The sequence below is a fragment of the Anabas testudineus genome, chromosome 4 (assembly GCF_900324465.2).
Source record: "Anabas testudineus chromosome 4, fAnaTes1.2, whole genome shotgun sequence".
NCBI lineage: Eukaryota > Metazoa > Chordata > Actinopteri > Anabantiformes > Anabantidae > Anabas > Anabas testudineus.
Genome location: NC_046613.1, coordinates 17055843 through 17071849, shown reverse-complemented (window position 1 = coordinate 17071849; position 16007 = coordinate 17055843). Strand labels below are relative to the sequence as shown.

General features: G+C 39.0%; 2 protein-coding genes across 2 annotated transcripts; both read left to right on the top strand.

Moving 5' to 3' along the window:
* Positions 1 to 2057: 2057 nt before the first annotated feature.
* Positions 2058 to 10595, top strand: slc5a5 (solute carrier family 5 member 5). Its single transcript, XM_026346518.1, has 16 exons — positions 2058 to 2188; positions 2731 to 3128; positions 3794 to 3859; positions 4029 to 4080; positions 4535 to 4602; positions 4876 to 5030; positions 5342 to 5482; positions 5865 to 5994; positions 6225 to 6313; positions 6475 to 6587; positions 6723 to 6793; positions 6951 to 7037; positions 7258 to 7451; positions 7777 to 7874; positions 8107 to 8192; positions 8723 to 10595. Exons 2-16 carry the CDS (start codon positions 2772 to 2774, stop codon positions 8891 to 8893), a joined length of 1878 nt encoding a protein of 625 aa, XP_026202303.1. The 5' UTR covers positions 2058 to 2188; positions 2731 to 2771; the 3' UTR covers positions 8894 to 10595.
* A 715-nt stretch (positions 10596 to 11310) lies between these two features.
* On the top strand, positions 11311 to 15887 carry cluap1 (clusterin associated protein 1). The gene is made up of 13 exons (XM_026344765.1): positions 11311 to 11430; positions 11947 to 12009; positions 12118 to 12229; positions 12323 to 12407; positions 12511 to 12690; positions 13005 to 13100; positions 13316 to 13399; positions 13508 to 13641; positions 13777 to 13918; positions 14136 to 14208; positions 14317 to 14427; positions 14564 to 14613; positions 15548 to 15887. Exons 2-13 carry the CDS (start codon positions 11988 to 11990, stop codon positions 15734 to 15736), a joined length of 1278 nt encoding a protein of 425 aa, XP_026200550.1. The 5' UTR covers positions 11311 to 11430; positions 11947 to 11987; the 3' UTR covers positions 15737 to 15887.
* Positions 15888 to 16007: the final 120 nt, after the last annotated feature.

Genomic DNA, 16007 nt, shown 5'->3' with positions numbered 1-16007 from the left:
CATGTTACTTTTTTACCATCTTGTTTGTTTTTCTGCATTCTAAGATTTCAGTATGATTCAGTCATTGTTCTGTTGTACATCCCACAACGTCTGAAGATGGCAAAACTCTGACGTATACGATTTACAGAGTAAAGAGGAAGGGACGCCGAATAACAGATACACAGGAACTACCAGTGTAATATTTTTAACGGGCAGTAATTTTTTTTTAATTCCATGTAAACCTGAACAGGAAACAAAGTGTTTGGCTACAGCAGGAGTTCCTTCGGTCTTATTTCCAACTCCTATTCTTCGATATTTTTCTCTTGCTGGTCAGTGAGAGGGAGGATGGCGAGACAAAGACTGTAGACTGAACTAAACACCTGAACATCTAGAGAGGTGTCTAACAAACACATGGCTTTATGTGTATTAAATTACAAAAATATCAATGTTAATTATATATTAATTATTGTTATATACTAAGCACTAAGATGAATCATGTTTAAGTATCATACTCATCACTTTGTCTGGTTGAACATTAGCTGAGCTGTAACATTTAGAAGTAAGTAATAAGTGTAGATGAAGAAAAATACTTTTTTAATGCCAAGAAAAATAAAGTCATTACAATGGTTCCAATTCCCATGTAAATATTTCCTGATCTTTTGGGGAAATTGTGCAAGGTTTCCCATCATGTTTTAGAAACTAGTTTCAGTAAAAGGTGCCGTCTCTTCCTGTCTTTCATCAGGACAAACAAAAGCAAACGTTGTCATGAAAAACACAAAAGCGAAGATTATTCTCTCGAACTTCAGGTTGCGTAATGTGAAGTGACTCAGGATTTAAAGGTTCAGGATCAACTGTTGTATTTTTTAGAAATTACTGTTGTAAAGCGTTGGCAGTTGGGAGGTGATTCACAATTCAGTTAAACCCAAGAGCACATTGATTTGCCTTATTACAGTTGCTTAAATACTGACCAGTACTGACCAGTCCACAAAGGCCGTCCTCCACCACCTGGTACTCTGTGATGTCTCCACCCCAATTACATCCCACAACTGCAGAGCTGGCAGAGAACGTCTGAAGATGGCAAAGCTCTGAGGTATAAGATTTGCAGAGTGAAGAGGAAGGGATACAGAACATCAGAATCCCACACACAGGAACTGCTAGTGAAATAGTGTTTAAACTTGAATTAATGAAATAATTTTGAATCTATCTTAGCTTCAGCTAAATTGATTGACTATATGACTTTGTTCTGACAAGCAGGAGTTCATTCAGTCTTATTTCCTACTTCCATTCCTCAACAATTTTCTCTTGCATCTCTTGCTGGTCAGTGATTAGCAGAGGGAGGATGAAGAGACAAAGACGTTAGACTGAACTAAACAACTGAACCATCTCATTTCAACACAAAGAAATAATTTATTCTGATGTTGTTTGTCATGCAAATGCAACATATCAGGTCTCTGTCCAGGACACTGTGGTAGAATTTACTGAAATGTTTTATTGCAGAATCAGTGTTAAACTTGATTCCATATTAATGGGACTTTGCAGTCTTTTAGTCTTTGTTTCTTTCCTGTAAAACATGAGAAGAACAGCATTTTGACATTGATTTGTTTAACAAATTGTTTTATTAATTGTTATATATTAATTTTTTGTTATATACTAAGCACTAAGATGAATCATGTTTAAGTATCATACTCATCACTAAATCTGACTGAAGATTAGCTGAGTTGCAAAATTTAGAAGAAATAATAAGTATAGATGAAGTAAAATATTGTTTTAATGCTAAGAAAAATAAAGTCATTACACTGGCTCAAATTCCCATGAGAATGTTTCCTGATCTTCTCGGGAAATTGTGCAAGATTTCCCATCATTTTTTGGAAACTAGTTTTCAATAAACGTTAAGGTGCCATCTATCTCTTCCTGTCTTCCGTCAGGACAAACAAAAGCAAACCTTGTCATGTAAAACACAAACACGATGATTATTGAATCTGAATCTTCAGGTTGCGTAACGTGCGTCACTTGATCACTTTACGCACCTGACTCGCTTCTTTTTAAGGAGGATTTTCGCGGTGTTTGAGCGCGTCACGCATTCACTCCAGCAGGTTGCGTTGCAGACGGTGCTTGGAGGAGCAGTGAAGAAAAGACTCTCAGCAAGGAGACGCATTCCTCTCCCACCGAGTGCACCGAGGGCGCAACTGGAGTGAACAGAGCATCAGTGGTGAGTCTTTGAAAGTGTAGTTAACCTTTCTGAAATTGGCAGGTACACCTGTAAATAATCACAGGTTTGAGGATTAGAATAGTTTTGAAAATATGTTTTGACATTTAAAACGAAAAAGATATTCTTCTGCACTATTTCAAGTTCTGCAGTGAAATTCTGGCATTGACCCTGTTAACCCCTTTTGTATGAAAAGGTCAGATTTAGATTCGACCTCAGTGAAAAAAGAGTTCAGGTCACATTCAGCTGAAGTTTATGCACTAATCATAGACTGGTTCACATACCTACTGTAAATCAATATTGCTTTCCTTACATGTTATGGCTGTGCATCAAGTTTACAGTACAACGTTGTATGGGCTATTAAGTAAGAAAAAAAAAAAGCCCATCAGAGTGAAGTAAAAATGTGAGTGAGCGTCTTAATACTGACAAAATAGTGCCAAAAGAAAACTAGTCATGGGCTCAGTACAGTAGAGTTTACCTACAGTAGACTGGATACGTCAGGTGTTTCCACTGTCACTCACTCATTTTCAATTTCGCTCTGACAGATCCACCAAACATCAGATAAGAGAAAAGAAACAAAAAACAAATGTCTGCTGCGGAACAATCCAAACCAACCTTTGTCCTGGCCGACTATGCTGTCTTTGCTGCCATGCTGTCCATCTCCATGGCCATAGGAGTCTTTCAGGCCCTGAAGAGGAAGCCAAGGAACAACAGTGCTGATGATTTCTTCACTGGAGGTCGAAGCTTGCCAGCTGTACCTGTGGGGCTGTCGCTCTGTGCCAGTTTTATGTCAGCAGTCCAGGTTCTGGGTGTTCCTGCTGAGGTTTTTCGCTATGGTTTTAAATTCGTCTACATGTGCCTCGGACAAACCCTCAACTCTCTAATGACAGGTTACTTCTTTTTGCCAGTTTTCTATCAACTGGGCATCACCAGCATCAATGAGGTATTAATGAGCTTCCAGTTATTATCCCATTTATCCCTGAACAAGAACATAATAATAGAAAAAATGTGGGCTGCTGCAAAAGCTGTGGGAAGATTGCCAGAGATTGTGTTTTGTCTTCTTGACTACGTAGTTTGTTATGTTGTTGCATAACAAACTACGATTGATACTGTAATTCATGCCACAACAAACAAGTTGAATGTGGATATTACAGGTTCACAATTTAATATCCAAACTGATCGAACGCTTGTGATAAAAAAAAGAGGCTTTAGATGACGGCAACTGGAATTGAAAAGCTGATATGTAATCTGTCAGCAAACAACTGTACTGCCCATTGTTCTTTATACTACTGTTAAAGACAAAATAAACATATAAATAGAATTTTCTTGATATATATCAGAAGAGCACAAACATTTTATTGGTTTTTGATTTAAGTGATCATAGATGTTTGCACTATATTGGAAAACATTTAAGCATACAAATGTCTTAAGGAACAATAATTGCTTCCTGTCAATCATGGTGTTGAGACAGGGCCAGAATTTATCTGACACAATGTTGAAGTGCACCTGTTGGTCATCAAACAAGTCGAAATAAGAGGTGAGGAAGGATGAGGGATGTGTGCAGAGATACTTTGTCATGTTATAACTCCAGCTGTCTACATGTCACAGTATTTGAAGCTGAGATTTGGCCGAGGGATGCAGCTGTTGGGGAGTATCCAGTTTCTTGTGGCTACGGTAAGACAGACGTTCCCCGTTACTCAACTGTGTTGAAGTAAAATGTATTCAGTGCTCCTGGAGAGAAGGAGACGTTTTGTAATGCAGATTTTTTTTAGATTTCATTTTTTACCGCTACAGGTTGTTACCATGTGTGTTTGCTGATTTCCTTGTGTTTCCCTTTTCGCAGCTACTTTACACAGGGATTGTAATCTACGCACCAGCCTTGATCCTCAACCAAGGTAGGATAGTCTGATGGCCCTTTATTTTTTCTAATTAGAAACTTTAATTGTAATTCACAATGGTATTATTCTTTAATATTTGGTCTATAACTCGCATTTCTCCATTATTTAATGACTTTCTAACTAAATACTCAATTTTCTCAACTCAAAATCATTTTATGCACTTTTACACCCAACAAGGGTGGGGGGTAACCAAATCTGTCAGGGTTTTGGAACCCGCTTCAAATGTCAAACAAAACAAGGTTTAATACCGTAAAAGTCACACCAACATCACTGCCAACACAAAGCTAAAGTCCAGGATTTAACAAGGTTAAAAAAATTACAAGAGGAAGAAAGAAGACACAGTCACACGGCTGGAGAGTAGTGTGAGGACTAGCATGAACAGTGAAGATCTGGCACATCTATTGCTATGAACACGATGTGTCAAGTGAAATTTAAATGTTTTTTATTTCAGCTACTGGACTCAATATGTGGTTGTCTTTGTTTTCCACTGGGCTCATTTGCACCGTGTACACTACAGCAGTAAGTACAACATTTTCAACTCGAGCATTATCAACCTCACCGACAGGCAGAACTAGTTTCTGTCAAGAGTTACAGGTTCATTTAGAACTGCACAGTAGCAAGGTGTAACACATCGGACAGGAGCGCCATGAAGCGCTCTTAAAGATATGGTTAAGATTTGTATCTCGGCAGAATGGTTAATGATTTTGTTTTGTTTTTTGTAAAGCTCTGTTATTGCATTGCATTTGCCTGATTATCTCCCTCTGTCTGTCCGTCACTTCCATCGTTTAACAGGGTGGAATCAAAGCTGTGATCTGGACCGATGTGTTCCAGATCATTGTCATGTTGTCGGGCTTTATGGCCATCTTTATCCATGGTACAGTTCTTGTTGGTGGTCCAGCGCAGGTGCTAGAGATCGCGAAGAATGCATCACACATCAATTTCGATGAGTAAGGAAAATTTCATTTCAATTCAGTTTGACATATTGTCAGTCTGATAGCAGCTTTTTATGAAAACGAACTTAGTACTGGTTACTTTTGGTTTGCTACTTTTTGTAAACTTACCAGCTTTCAATCATCTCAATGTTTTATTTTGTGGATTTGTTACGATGCAAACAGTTGTTTGAGGTTAATGCAACTTACATTAAGAGAAATATAAAAAACTTTTAATAGTAGAGTTGGTTTCTTAACACTATAATTAAAGTGCTGGAAAAGCCGTAAAGGCTGGATTGCCGCTGATTCATTTCTTTGTTTTCCACCAGCTTTGACCTTGACCCACGAAAGCGTTACACCTTCTGGAGCCTTTCTGTTGGGGGTTCTTTGGTTTGGTTGTCTATGTATGGGGTAAACCAAGCTCAAGTCCAGCGTTACGTCTCCTGCAGAACTGAGAGAGATGCCCAGTGGTGAGTTGAGACGTGCATCAATCAGCCACAACATTAAAATAACCAGAGGTTTTAATGTTGGATGGGTCAGCATGACCTGGAGCTGCAGTATATAGCTCTGTAGTGGCTGTGTGTAAACACCTGTCATACACAGCCAGCATTACATTTTTCCTGTGCTGACCTCTGTCCACCACAATATTAAAACCAGGACATTTTTATGTATTATTTTGATGTATAAGTATTTGTCATTCATATAAAGTTATTGAACCAGATATGGACACCCACATGATAGAAAAGATAGAGCCTAATAGTAAATAGCTTGAAATTATTTTATAAATACATCACTGTCACAGGACAAGTTGTATATTTTCCTCACCAGGCGACTCTTTGCTTTTGATTTCAGGGCACTGTTTGTGAACCAGATTGGATTGTGTCTCATTGTGTGCAGCGCAGGAACCTGCGGCATTGTCATGTTTGCTTACTACATCAACTGTGATCCACTGAAATCTGGGAGAATTTCTGCCCCTGATCTGGTACTCACAACACGACAGAAAACATTTTCATATTGATCCATGAGTAGAGCATGATTCAATGTAGCAGTCAGCTGATACAGACTTTTACTGCTAATTAGATTATGTAATGTATAATGCATCACCAAGAAAATACATTTACTTTTAAAGGCTGGTTATGAGGAGTGTGGTTAAGGGAAAAAATAATAATAATATTCACATTTTTTTTTCTCCCCATGTCTCAATTGATGAAGTATATGCCACACTTCGTGTTGGACATATTCAAAAATCACCCTGGCTTTCCAGGTCTCTTCCTCTCCTGTGCATTCAGCGGGACTCTGAGGTATATTTCTGTTTCTGTATTCCCCAGTAGTATTACCAACAATACCAAAAACTGCCTTTCTTAGTGCCTGTGATAAATACATAGCTATATGAAAACTAAAAGTAACACTGCAAAAAGTGCAGAAGGTAGATTACTGGTGAATTTATTTTTCTTTTTAACAGCACGGCCTCCACAAGTATCAATGCCATGGCTGCAGTTACAATGGAGGATCTGCTACAACCTCATCTGACCAACATGAGCCAGAAGAAACTAAGCATTTTGTCTAAAGCACTGTGTAGGTTGAGTCTCACTCAAGATATCTGCTATACAAGATGTTTTATGTAGTCTTTTTATTTTTTTAAATAATAAATAGTCAACATAATGCACCGTTACTTACCACAATACTTAATGTATTCTCTTTCTCTGTAAGCGTTCCTATATGGAGTTGGTTGTATGACTGTAGCTGCTCTCTCCTCATTCCTGGATTGGGGAGTCCTTCAGGTATAAAATACAAATACTACCATAGTATATGATATTTAGTTAATCATACAACCTACAGAGTTCACACTGAATTACAGCACAGCATTTAGTTCATACTCTATAATAAAGTCTCAGTTGTGTGTTGCTTTTCCAGAGCTTCTCTGTTCTCTCTCCCCAGGGGTCATTCACTGTCATGGGCGTCATCAGCGGTCCGTTACTGGGTGTATTCATTTTGGGCATGTTTATACCAGCAACAAACAAGCTGGTGAGTGGCTAACTAATAAAAGTCACTGATGTAAAAAAATGATTTAAAACCAAACCATGCAAAATCACTAAATAAGCACCTCTGCAAAACAAAGTTCAGAGCTCTTAATGTATGTTGGGGCACTTAAATCTTTTCATACTGTATATTTGGAGTACAAGCCATAAACTATTTAATTACTGATAAATCTTTTGTCCATTCTTCTACTTCATCTGTGTCCCAGGGGGCGTTCTCAGGATTATTGGTTGGTTTCTGTTTCTCTCTGTGGCTGGCTGTTGGTTCAACTCTTTACCCACCCAGTGCGGAGATTATGGGCGTCCTGCCCAGCTACTCAGACGGGTGTGAGCACAACACCGCCCTGAACAGCAGCCTTACCCAGGACCAACACTTCACCATACTTCACCAAGATTACCAGGGGTCAGTGAGTTCAACGCAGTTTGCACAATGGGTCACACTTCCTGTAGTTTAGATGTGTCTGTATGTATTCATAGAAGGAGACCAGTACTGATGTCGTAGTAGAGTGAAGCATTAATGAGCAAAGAGAATCAGTTATGTTACAGTACAACGTTGTACTGTACTACGACAAAACAAAACTATGTTTTAGAAGTTTTTGTTTTCTTTTACTGTACAAAGAGCACATTAAAAGGGAAAAGCTGCAAATTACTGGATTGTTATATGGAGTAAAAAACACAGAAGTTAAAATAATTGGAAAGTGTTTTGTATGTTTCTTTTCCAAAACCAGGGGCCTGCAGGATTTCTACTCCGTGTCCTACCTCTACTTCGGTGCCATGGCGACAAGTTCAGTCGTGTTAGTTGGAGTAATAGTGAGCTATGTAACAGGTGAGGATATAAAGACACACTAGTCACTGACATGAGATACCACTGTATGAAATGTAATATTCAGATCAGCTGTTTGAACTGAAGCCAATAAACTACTTTCTGCTGCCACTTTTTACTTATCTATATTCAGCGTAAAGATGCACTTTATACCAAGATGTTGTGTGACTGAACTCTATCGTCATCATTTTGATGTCAGTATTGAAGAATTCAGTTGTTTTTCCTCTGCACACAGGTCCAACAAAGAGGAGTGACATTAAAGAGGGTTTGTTGTGGTGGGATCTGAATAAAAAACATGTAAAAGTCCTGACGAAATCTATGGTAAGTACCAAAATACAAGCTTAGTTGTTACGTGTTGGCTGTTTTATCTACAGTATTATGATCTTTGTAAAAAATACAGACCTAGTAGAACGTAGTAGGTGTGGAAAGCGTTGTCTGTGTAGAGAATGTATGAATCTTCTCTCCATTTAATGCTAATTTCTCCTATGTACTCTTCTTTCTTCCCTCTGTGCAACTCAGATGGATCCAGTGAATGTGCTTTCTTCCAAAATGTGAAATATACATTTTGGTCAATTTACGTGTGTTCTAAATGTGACATAAATGCTCGACTCATGCAACCATCTTAAATATGTGTCTGCATGTTTAAAAGGCAATACATTGTTTGTTCTTAAGACTAGAAATATGTCCAGCATGTTTTCCTGTCTTGTTTGTGTGCGATTTTTATCAGCTGGCAGGTTAAGCAGGGTACCAATGCTATGTCATGTAATGGCAGACACTGTACAGTGTAAATGTTTATGCAGCAACACGACTACAACTTACCTATTAACCTTTTTTGTCTCTTTTTTTTGCAGAAAAACAAGGAATCAGATGTACACTCAGTGCCTTTTAGTAACCTGCACAAAGATGACACAAATGAAAAAAAAGAACTGACGATAGACAATGCAGTTTCTTCGGAAACTGCAGTGAGATTGCTGGATGCTGAAAAAGCTGAACTGCAGTGCTTGAATGAAACAACAAAGTAGCAGTAATGTCTCGCCCTAGTAGCACTAGTCATTTACTGTATAGTACTTGTATTTCTACCAAGTTCAGTTAAACCCCTCACTCCACATGTGGAGCTGCTGTACATTCATAAACAAAAATATATTTTTAAAAAAGTATGACCTAATATATGACTAAATAATAAAGTATAATATTATTGTGTCAAGATAAATATAGGCTGTAATTAAATACCATCATTTGATATTTGATTTCCTTTTGTGCCTTTTGTGCCGAAATGCTCTTTTGCCAGTACATTTATTCTGGCATCAGCGGGGTCCTGTCACACAAAAATAAGCCGTAGGCTGCAAACAACTCCCTGGAGTGACTGGAAAGAAGCAAAGGAAGAAAGACATTTTCTATTGTGAATGGTTTATTAATGGTACTTTGTGGATAAAACAGTTTACTGAGCTAAACTGTTTTCTACTCTTCTTATTTATGTGCCACTGGTTTACTCCACAGGCATTCAAATGTTAAATTCAATACCTCGGGTTTTGCTGCTGTTCATTTGGTCTGGTAGGACTAGATCATTTATGGTGTCTAATGTTGAGCAAACTGATTTTTGACTTCTTTTCACCTGTGCTGCTGTTACAAAATGTTTTAGCATTTACTATGATCACATCATTTCCAGTTGCTGTCACAGTTGCGACTGGTTATGTGCTCTCCACTACTGACACTGCTATTCAGTTTTCAATCAAGCAAAAAAATATTCTATATTGTTCATGCTTATTGTACAATGTTTGTGACAAAAATAAATAAATTATATATCACATTACAACAACTTTGTGCTCGTGTCATGTGGCTACTTCGATACCAATATAATAGTCACAACCTATGGCTCATCATTGGATCATCTTTTTGGTACATGTTCTGGTAGACAGCTGATAATTGTTAGTTCATTGAGGGAAATTACCTTCTGGGATGAAACTGCAGAGGGTAGCTACATGAGTAAGGTCACAAATACATTCTTAATGTTCTCATCCCTCTACTTTCACCTTTTTAAATGTTAGTTTAACAAAAATCGTATGTTATATTCAGATTCCTTGAGTACATTGTCAGTTTTGGGTTTGGCAGTAATGTCATCTTGGAAAAGCAAACTTACAGAATAGCTTAAATTTGTGGTGTTTGCCAGTCAAGAGGGAATTTATTGCTGGGTGGCCTATTTAACTTCAACAAGTTAATTAATCAATTAAAAATTGTCATCCTCTGCATGAGAATAGCAACTAAGAGTGGGGCCTACTATTACATGGTCATAAGGAAAAGATCTTTTTGGTGACACCTGCTGTAGATTTGAATGTCATTTCGAAACAGACATGCACACATGACTGCCACACATAAATTATGGCTGCCAGATGTATCCAATAAGTACAAAAGCACTGTCATCATATGACATAGCGGTCATTTATTGCATTTCCTTAATCTCGTCCTCTGTACAAAACTAAACATTACACTTCAGACACTCTATTTTGCTGAATTAATTGGTATGCCTAATTGGAAGTCTTTCAAATAGTGAGATTGTGCTTCCGTGCACATTGGCCCTGAATCCCTCATCCATATTGCTGCTGCTGCTGCTGCTGCTGCTTTTCTTCGGCCCGGTGATTCACCACTCATCTGCGGCCCTGTTCGAGTCCTCGTCGGCTACTGCACAGTCCAGGCGCTGAACACCAGGAAGAGCCAGGTCCCTTTCGTTCAGCTTCTCCAAAAACGACGAAAGCAGCCGTTTGTTTAAATGGTCCGTCAGGGTCCTTTCCTCTTCGACCCGCTCCTTGGCCACGCTTCTCCCCGTCCCCACTTCCTCCGTCTCGGCGTGCGCGCTGTGCTGCGCAGGGACCGACCGGTGGTTCAAGGACAAGCCGTTCGACTGCTCGTCCTCCCCGGATTGTTGCTCCGTCCAGCTCCCGGCGTCCGCCCCGGGTTCCGTCTCCATCTGTGATATTAAAGTGGTCTGCAGGGCGGCATTCTCCAGCTCTTTCAGGCGTTTGCTGTGCAGGCCACAGCCATGAGGCTCATTTCCAGTCGGGCAATTGTTGTTGTGAGGCGTCTCACCAGTTTGCTCCATCATGCTCTGCGTCCATAGATTAAAAAAGATCTGCGGTGTCGACTGAGAGGTGTCGCCGCCCTGTGACCATCGGATATACTGCACTATGCGCCTTAACCATAACGAACACCTAATAATAATAATAATGATAATAAAAATAAGAAGAATGATAATAATAATAAATCAGATCTCCTCTCATTGATATTTCCACTATTGTAAATATTAAGTCAGACAGAATATTCTTTACCAACGAAACTCGCATCTAACGCTAATGCCAAATAAATACACACATCCTTTTCATCATCATGTTTTTTATTTACTACAAATCATATTGTTCCGCCGTAAATTACACAAAAATACCGCTGACATTTACTTTTGACTGCGTTGAGCTTCCGTAGAAGAGGCTTTGGTTTCCATAGTTACCCTGTATGAGGACGGACAGCTAGCTCAGATAAAGCAAAGACAGGAAAACAAAACCGCTGTCAGGTCCGTGATCACGATGTGCTATGCTTGATAAACGCTAATTAAATAGTTTAGGGTTAGTTAATCATCTCTTATCACAGGCTTACAAGTCGTTGACTGCTCGCGACTGCAAGCGTTAGTTTTTTTTTTTTTGCTATCTTCTACCTAGCCACATGCTAGGTGGGATATGTGAAGTTAACGCTAATGTTGTATTTGGTAGTTAGCCGACATGGCCTTAGTTGGTTAACGTTAAATTCACATTACATCCACGCACTAAATTGCTGCTCAAGCAGCAAAAATGCACTACACACGTGTTTTAAGTTTCAGGTGATGGGAGTGCTTCTGATTTATTGTAGCCCGTGGTGGTGAACAGTTATATTTACTTAGCTAGCTAGTCAATGCTGTGATATACAGTAAAGCCAGGTCAATACAACTGCGATGCATTCGATCTTCATCTTACTCACCGAGTAAAATTTATTGTGCAAAGTCATTTGTTGTTGTTTTGCCAGACAAGACATTGTCTCATTTTTGCTGCCACAGGCGAATCGGCGCATTTTGCTGTACAGTGGTCGCAGGTCAAAATGTCCTTTAGAGAGTTAAGAAGTAAGTGATGTTTGTAATCTGCTCCCAGTTGTATATAACGTTAATAAGCATTTAATCGCTTAAACGAGAGCTTTTGGCTGGTAACTGGAGTTGCATCTCCTTTTGCAGATTTCACAGAAATGATGAGAGCCTTGGGCTACCCCCGGTTAATATCTATGGAGAACTTCAGAACACCAAACTTCACTTTAGTGGCGGAAATCCTCATATGGCTTGTAAAGAGGTATGCATGAGTCTAGAAAGTCTGGGCACTGCCCTAAATTATTTCATATTTCACTGAGACGCTTTGATTTGCTTCCTTCATTATTGCATGTAGATATGAGCCTCACATGGATATTCCCACTGATGTGGATACAGAGTCAGACAGAATATTCTTCATAAAGGCTGTGGCTCAGTTCATGGTAACGTCTAACTTATCTTTATACAGAATTTATTATTTATTCTTAGCTATTGTTACCCTGCTGTGCAGGAGTCTGTCTAAGCCACTGTCTAACATGATTGCAGGCAACAAAAGCTCATATTAAGTTGAACACCAAGCGACTCTACCAAGCTGATGGCTATGCAGTGAAGGAGATGCTGAAGATTACCTCAGTACTATACAGTGCTATGAAGACAAAGCAGATGGCCCTGGGAGACCAGGTTGAGGAGGATAACAGCAAGTTCAAGTTTGACCTTAGCTCTCGGGTGAGATGCAGTTGGCTGTGCAATGTTATGTTTATGTATGAGTTTTTTTTAATCAGCTCTTAAATTACCCCATGTCCAAATTACTATGCCAAGTGACAGCAATGCAGTAAATATTTGTGCATTTTCCTTTATTTTCCATTTTTCAAAACCTATATATACAGTATGATACATATATTTTGATTAGCATTTCTAAGCTTTATACATTTATATTACTGTATTCCATTTGCTGTTTGCTGTCATTTCTTTAATTGATGAAATTCCATGGAGACACGAAAACTGTGTTGCAGAGTATGTCTACTTTATCTTCACTTTAGATTTCAGACCTTAAAGCAGCTCGGCAGCTTGCATCCGAGGTCACATCAAAAGGAGCATCTCTGTATGATCTACTGGGAAAAGAGGTGGACCTCAGGGTAAGAGACACACATAAGCACATTTTCTTTGCTCTTGAATTATCAGCATCCATGATAAAAAAAAAAAAAAGTTAATGTTATGTTGTAATGAGCTATGGCTCTGATATGATAACAGCTGTACAAATGCAGAGCAGTCTATTTTCAAATACACCTGTAAGGCAGATGACATTGGTCCTTACAGTGCGTTTTTTTTTTTTTTTCCAATATACCTACAGGAAATGAGAACTGCTGCGATTGCCAGACCTCTGGAGATCAATGAGACTGAAAAGGCCCTGAGAGCTGCCATTAAGGAGGTTTTGGTATGTATTTATTTTGGAAATTCTCTTTTTAAAATTGTCACAGTTCCTGTTTTTTTTTTCTGTGAAAGTGCACTGAACTTACCTATTCCCTGTATCTTCCCTGTTAAGGAAAGTGTGGAGAAGACCAAAGACATGCTGAGTAATGTTGTCTCTGATGAGAACAGTCTGGATGCCAAGATAGAAAAGAAGAAGCAGGAGCTAGAGAGGAATCGGAAGAGGCTCCAGACACTGCAGAGTGTCAGGTCAGCTTATAACAGGCATCAGAGTGGCCAGAATAACGGATTGTTTGCCTCGTGTCTTAGCTAAATGTCTAGCTGTCTTGGTCTTTTCTTGTCTTTAAACAAAAGTTTCATGTGTTTTCTTTATTATTCTTTCAGGCCAGCGTTCATGGATGAATATGAGAAGATCGAGGAAGAGCTTCAAAAGCAGTATGACACCTATGTGGAGAAATTTAGGAACCTCTGTTTCCTGGAGTCACAGCTGGATGAATATCATAGACTGGAGCAGGAGAGGTTTGAGGTCTGTGTGTATGATAGTGATTCTCAAACTTCCTGTTTAATTGTTTGTACATAACACTCATATAAACTTTTCTTTAAATTTCCTGTCTCTTTGTCTTGGTAGTGTTGACACACTTTGCACAAACATTTGAACTGCAATAGAAAAAACAGTGTGGTTTCTGCATTCAGCAGTTTTTCTTAAGGCTGTTGGACATTTGTGTTTGTTCATCTTCCTACAGGAAGCAGAAAACACACTGAAGATGATGCAGCACAAACTGAGGGAGGAAGAGAGAGATCTGATGAGGAGTTCCTGTGAGACAAGCATTCACACATACAAACACTCCCACAACAAGCAAATCACATCTCCACTCTTTTTTTGTTATAAGCACATGTTTTAATGTATAAAATATGCTCCTGCAGTGAAAGATGAAGACTCTGACATGGAGGTCCCAGACGACGAAGGTTCAGACAGTGACATGGAAGAATCTCGACCTTCCAAGCCGCGGCCTACAAGAAATGGCATCATGGCAGGTACGCAGACAAGGCGTGTCATTTCTCCATTCTTTTCTTAGATTTTTTTTTTTACTTTAGTGGGTTTTAAAAATAAACAATGTTCAACTTGTTTTCAAAACGTAATCTCCTTTCGGGTTGCGTCTTTTTTCCTTAGGAAGAGGAGCTCGATTCATCGGGAACATGCAGGGTGGTGACAGTGATGAGGTTAGTGCTGTCATAACTGCTTCAATACATGACCACCCTCCTTCCTCCAATAAATCATTTTGTTTGCTTTGATTTTGTAATTTAAAGATTTCTGTGCTGATTTTGCTTGCATGGGTCCTAGATGGAACTCTATGGGTCTTTTACTTTATCTGTGATCTGTCTTCTACTCTGTCTTCTGTTCTGCATCTCACTTTTGTCTGTGATTCACCTGTATTTTAAAAGCCCTCTTTAGCTGTTTCCAGAAGGTCAATTCAACGTGCCAAAAAACAACGGAAAGTAAAGGTTTGTGCAGGATGTAGTGCCAGTGTGTTTATGTTCAGCTGCAGTTTGACAATACAAATCCATCCTCAAATTCTCTGACACAGTGGGAACAGCTCACAAAGAAAAATGAGTTGCTGCTTATGGACTGTACAGCATAGATTATATTAACATAAAGTAATCTACCAGAGTGTTCATACAGGAAGTGTAAAGTGGCGGATAGTGGAGATACTAGAGATGAAATATGAAGCTTCTACTGTTTGGGTTTAGGCATTGGTATCCAGTCTCTTCTACAATACAGCCAGTAGAAGCCTGTACAAGTTTAGAGAAATTGTGCAGTTGTCTTAAACAGTGTCAAATTGTTTAGGATGGATTTTTCCTTTAAGATAGGCAAATGGTTTAGGTGAACACTGTAGTTATGTGGTTCCAAGCGGACATCTTCCTACCTCAGCAATCCACATTTACATCTGGATGCTGGGTGTTTTTGTTCTATTCGAAGAGGTGATTCTGTGATTGAAGTTATCCTAACCAATTAGCTAATTTGTTTAACTGTTTAGTTGGAATCAGTATGCCCCTCTGTGGATGTGCACTACTGTAGATTTTCAAATAAATGGTCCATAAAAGTAAGGTGTACATCCTAACTTGTTAATTTATCCCTGCTCGTCTTGTCTTTCAGACTGAAAACAGCGAGATTGATGTGGACGAGGATGATGAGGAAGACGATGAAGGAAAGGAGGAGGAGGAGGAGGACGAGAGCAGGGATTTGGAGGATGACAGTTTGGAGGGCCCAGTGTCCAGAGGAGCTCGCCCTGTCAGGGGGGGCATGAGATCCCCTCTGCTGGAGGAGAGTGACAATGACTTCTGAATGAAGAACGTGTACAAATGTTCCCCAGCTGTTTCTGTATTCCAGCTCAAATCACACTCATAGCTTCACAAAAAAGCATTAAATATTATGTTCCATCATGTCGTCATTGCGGTGTATCGCATTCATATACTTCTAATTTTTATGTATTTGTGTAAACTGCTTGAATTAATAAAACTTTAATATTATATTTCTTTTGTCTATCTTTCAATCTATTAATTGATTTAAGTATTGCATTAGCACTATATTTTATTTTTTTATAGACAGTATAATA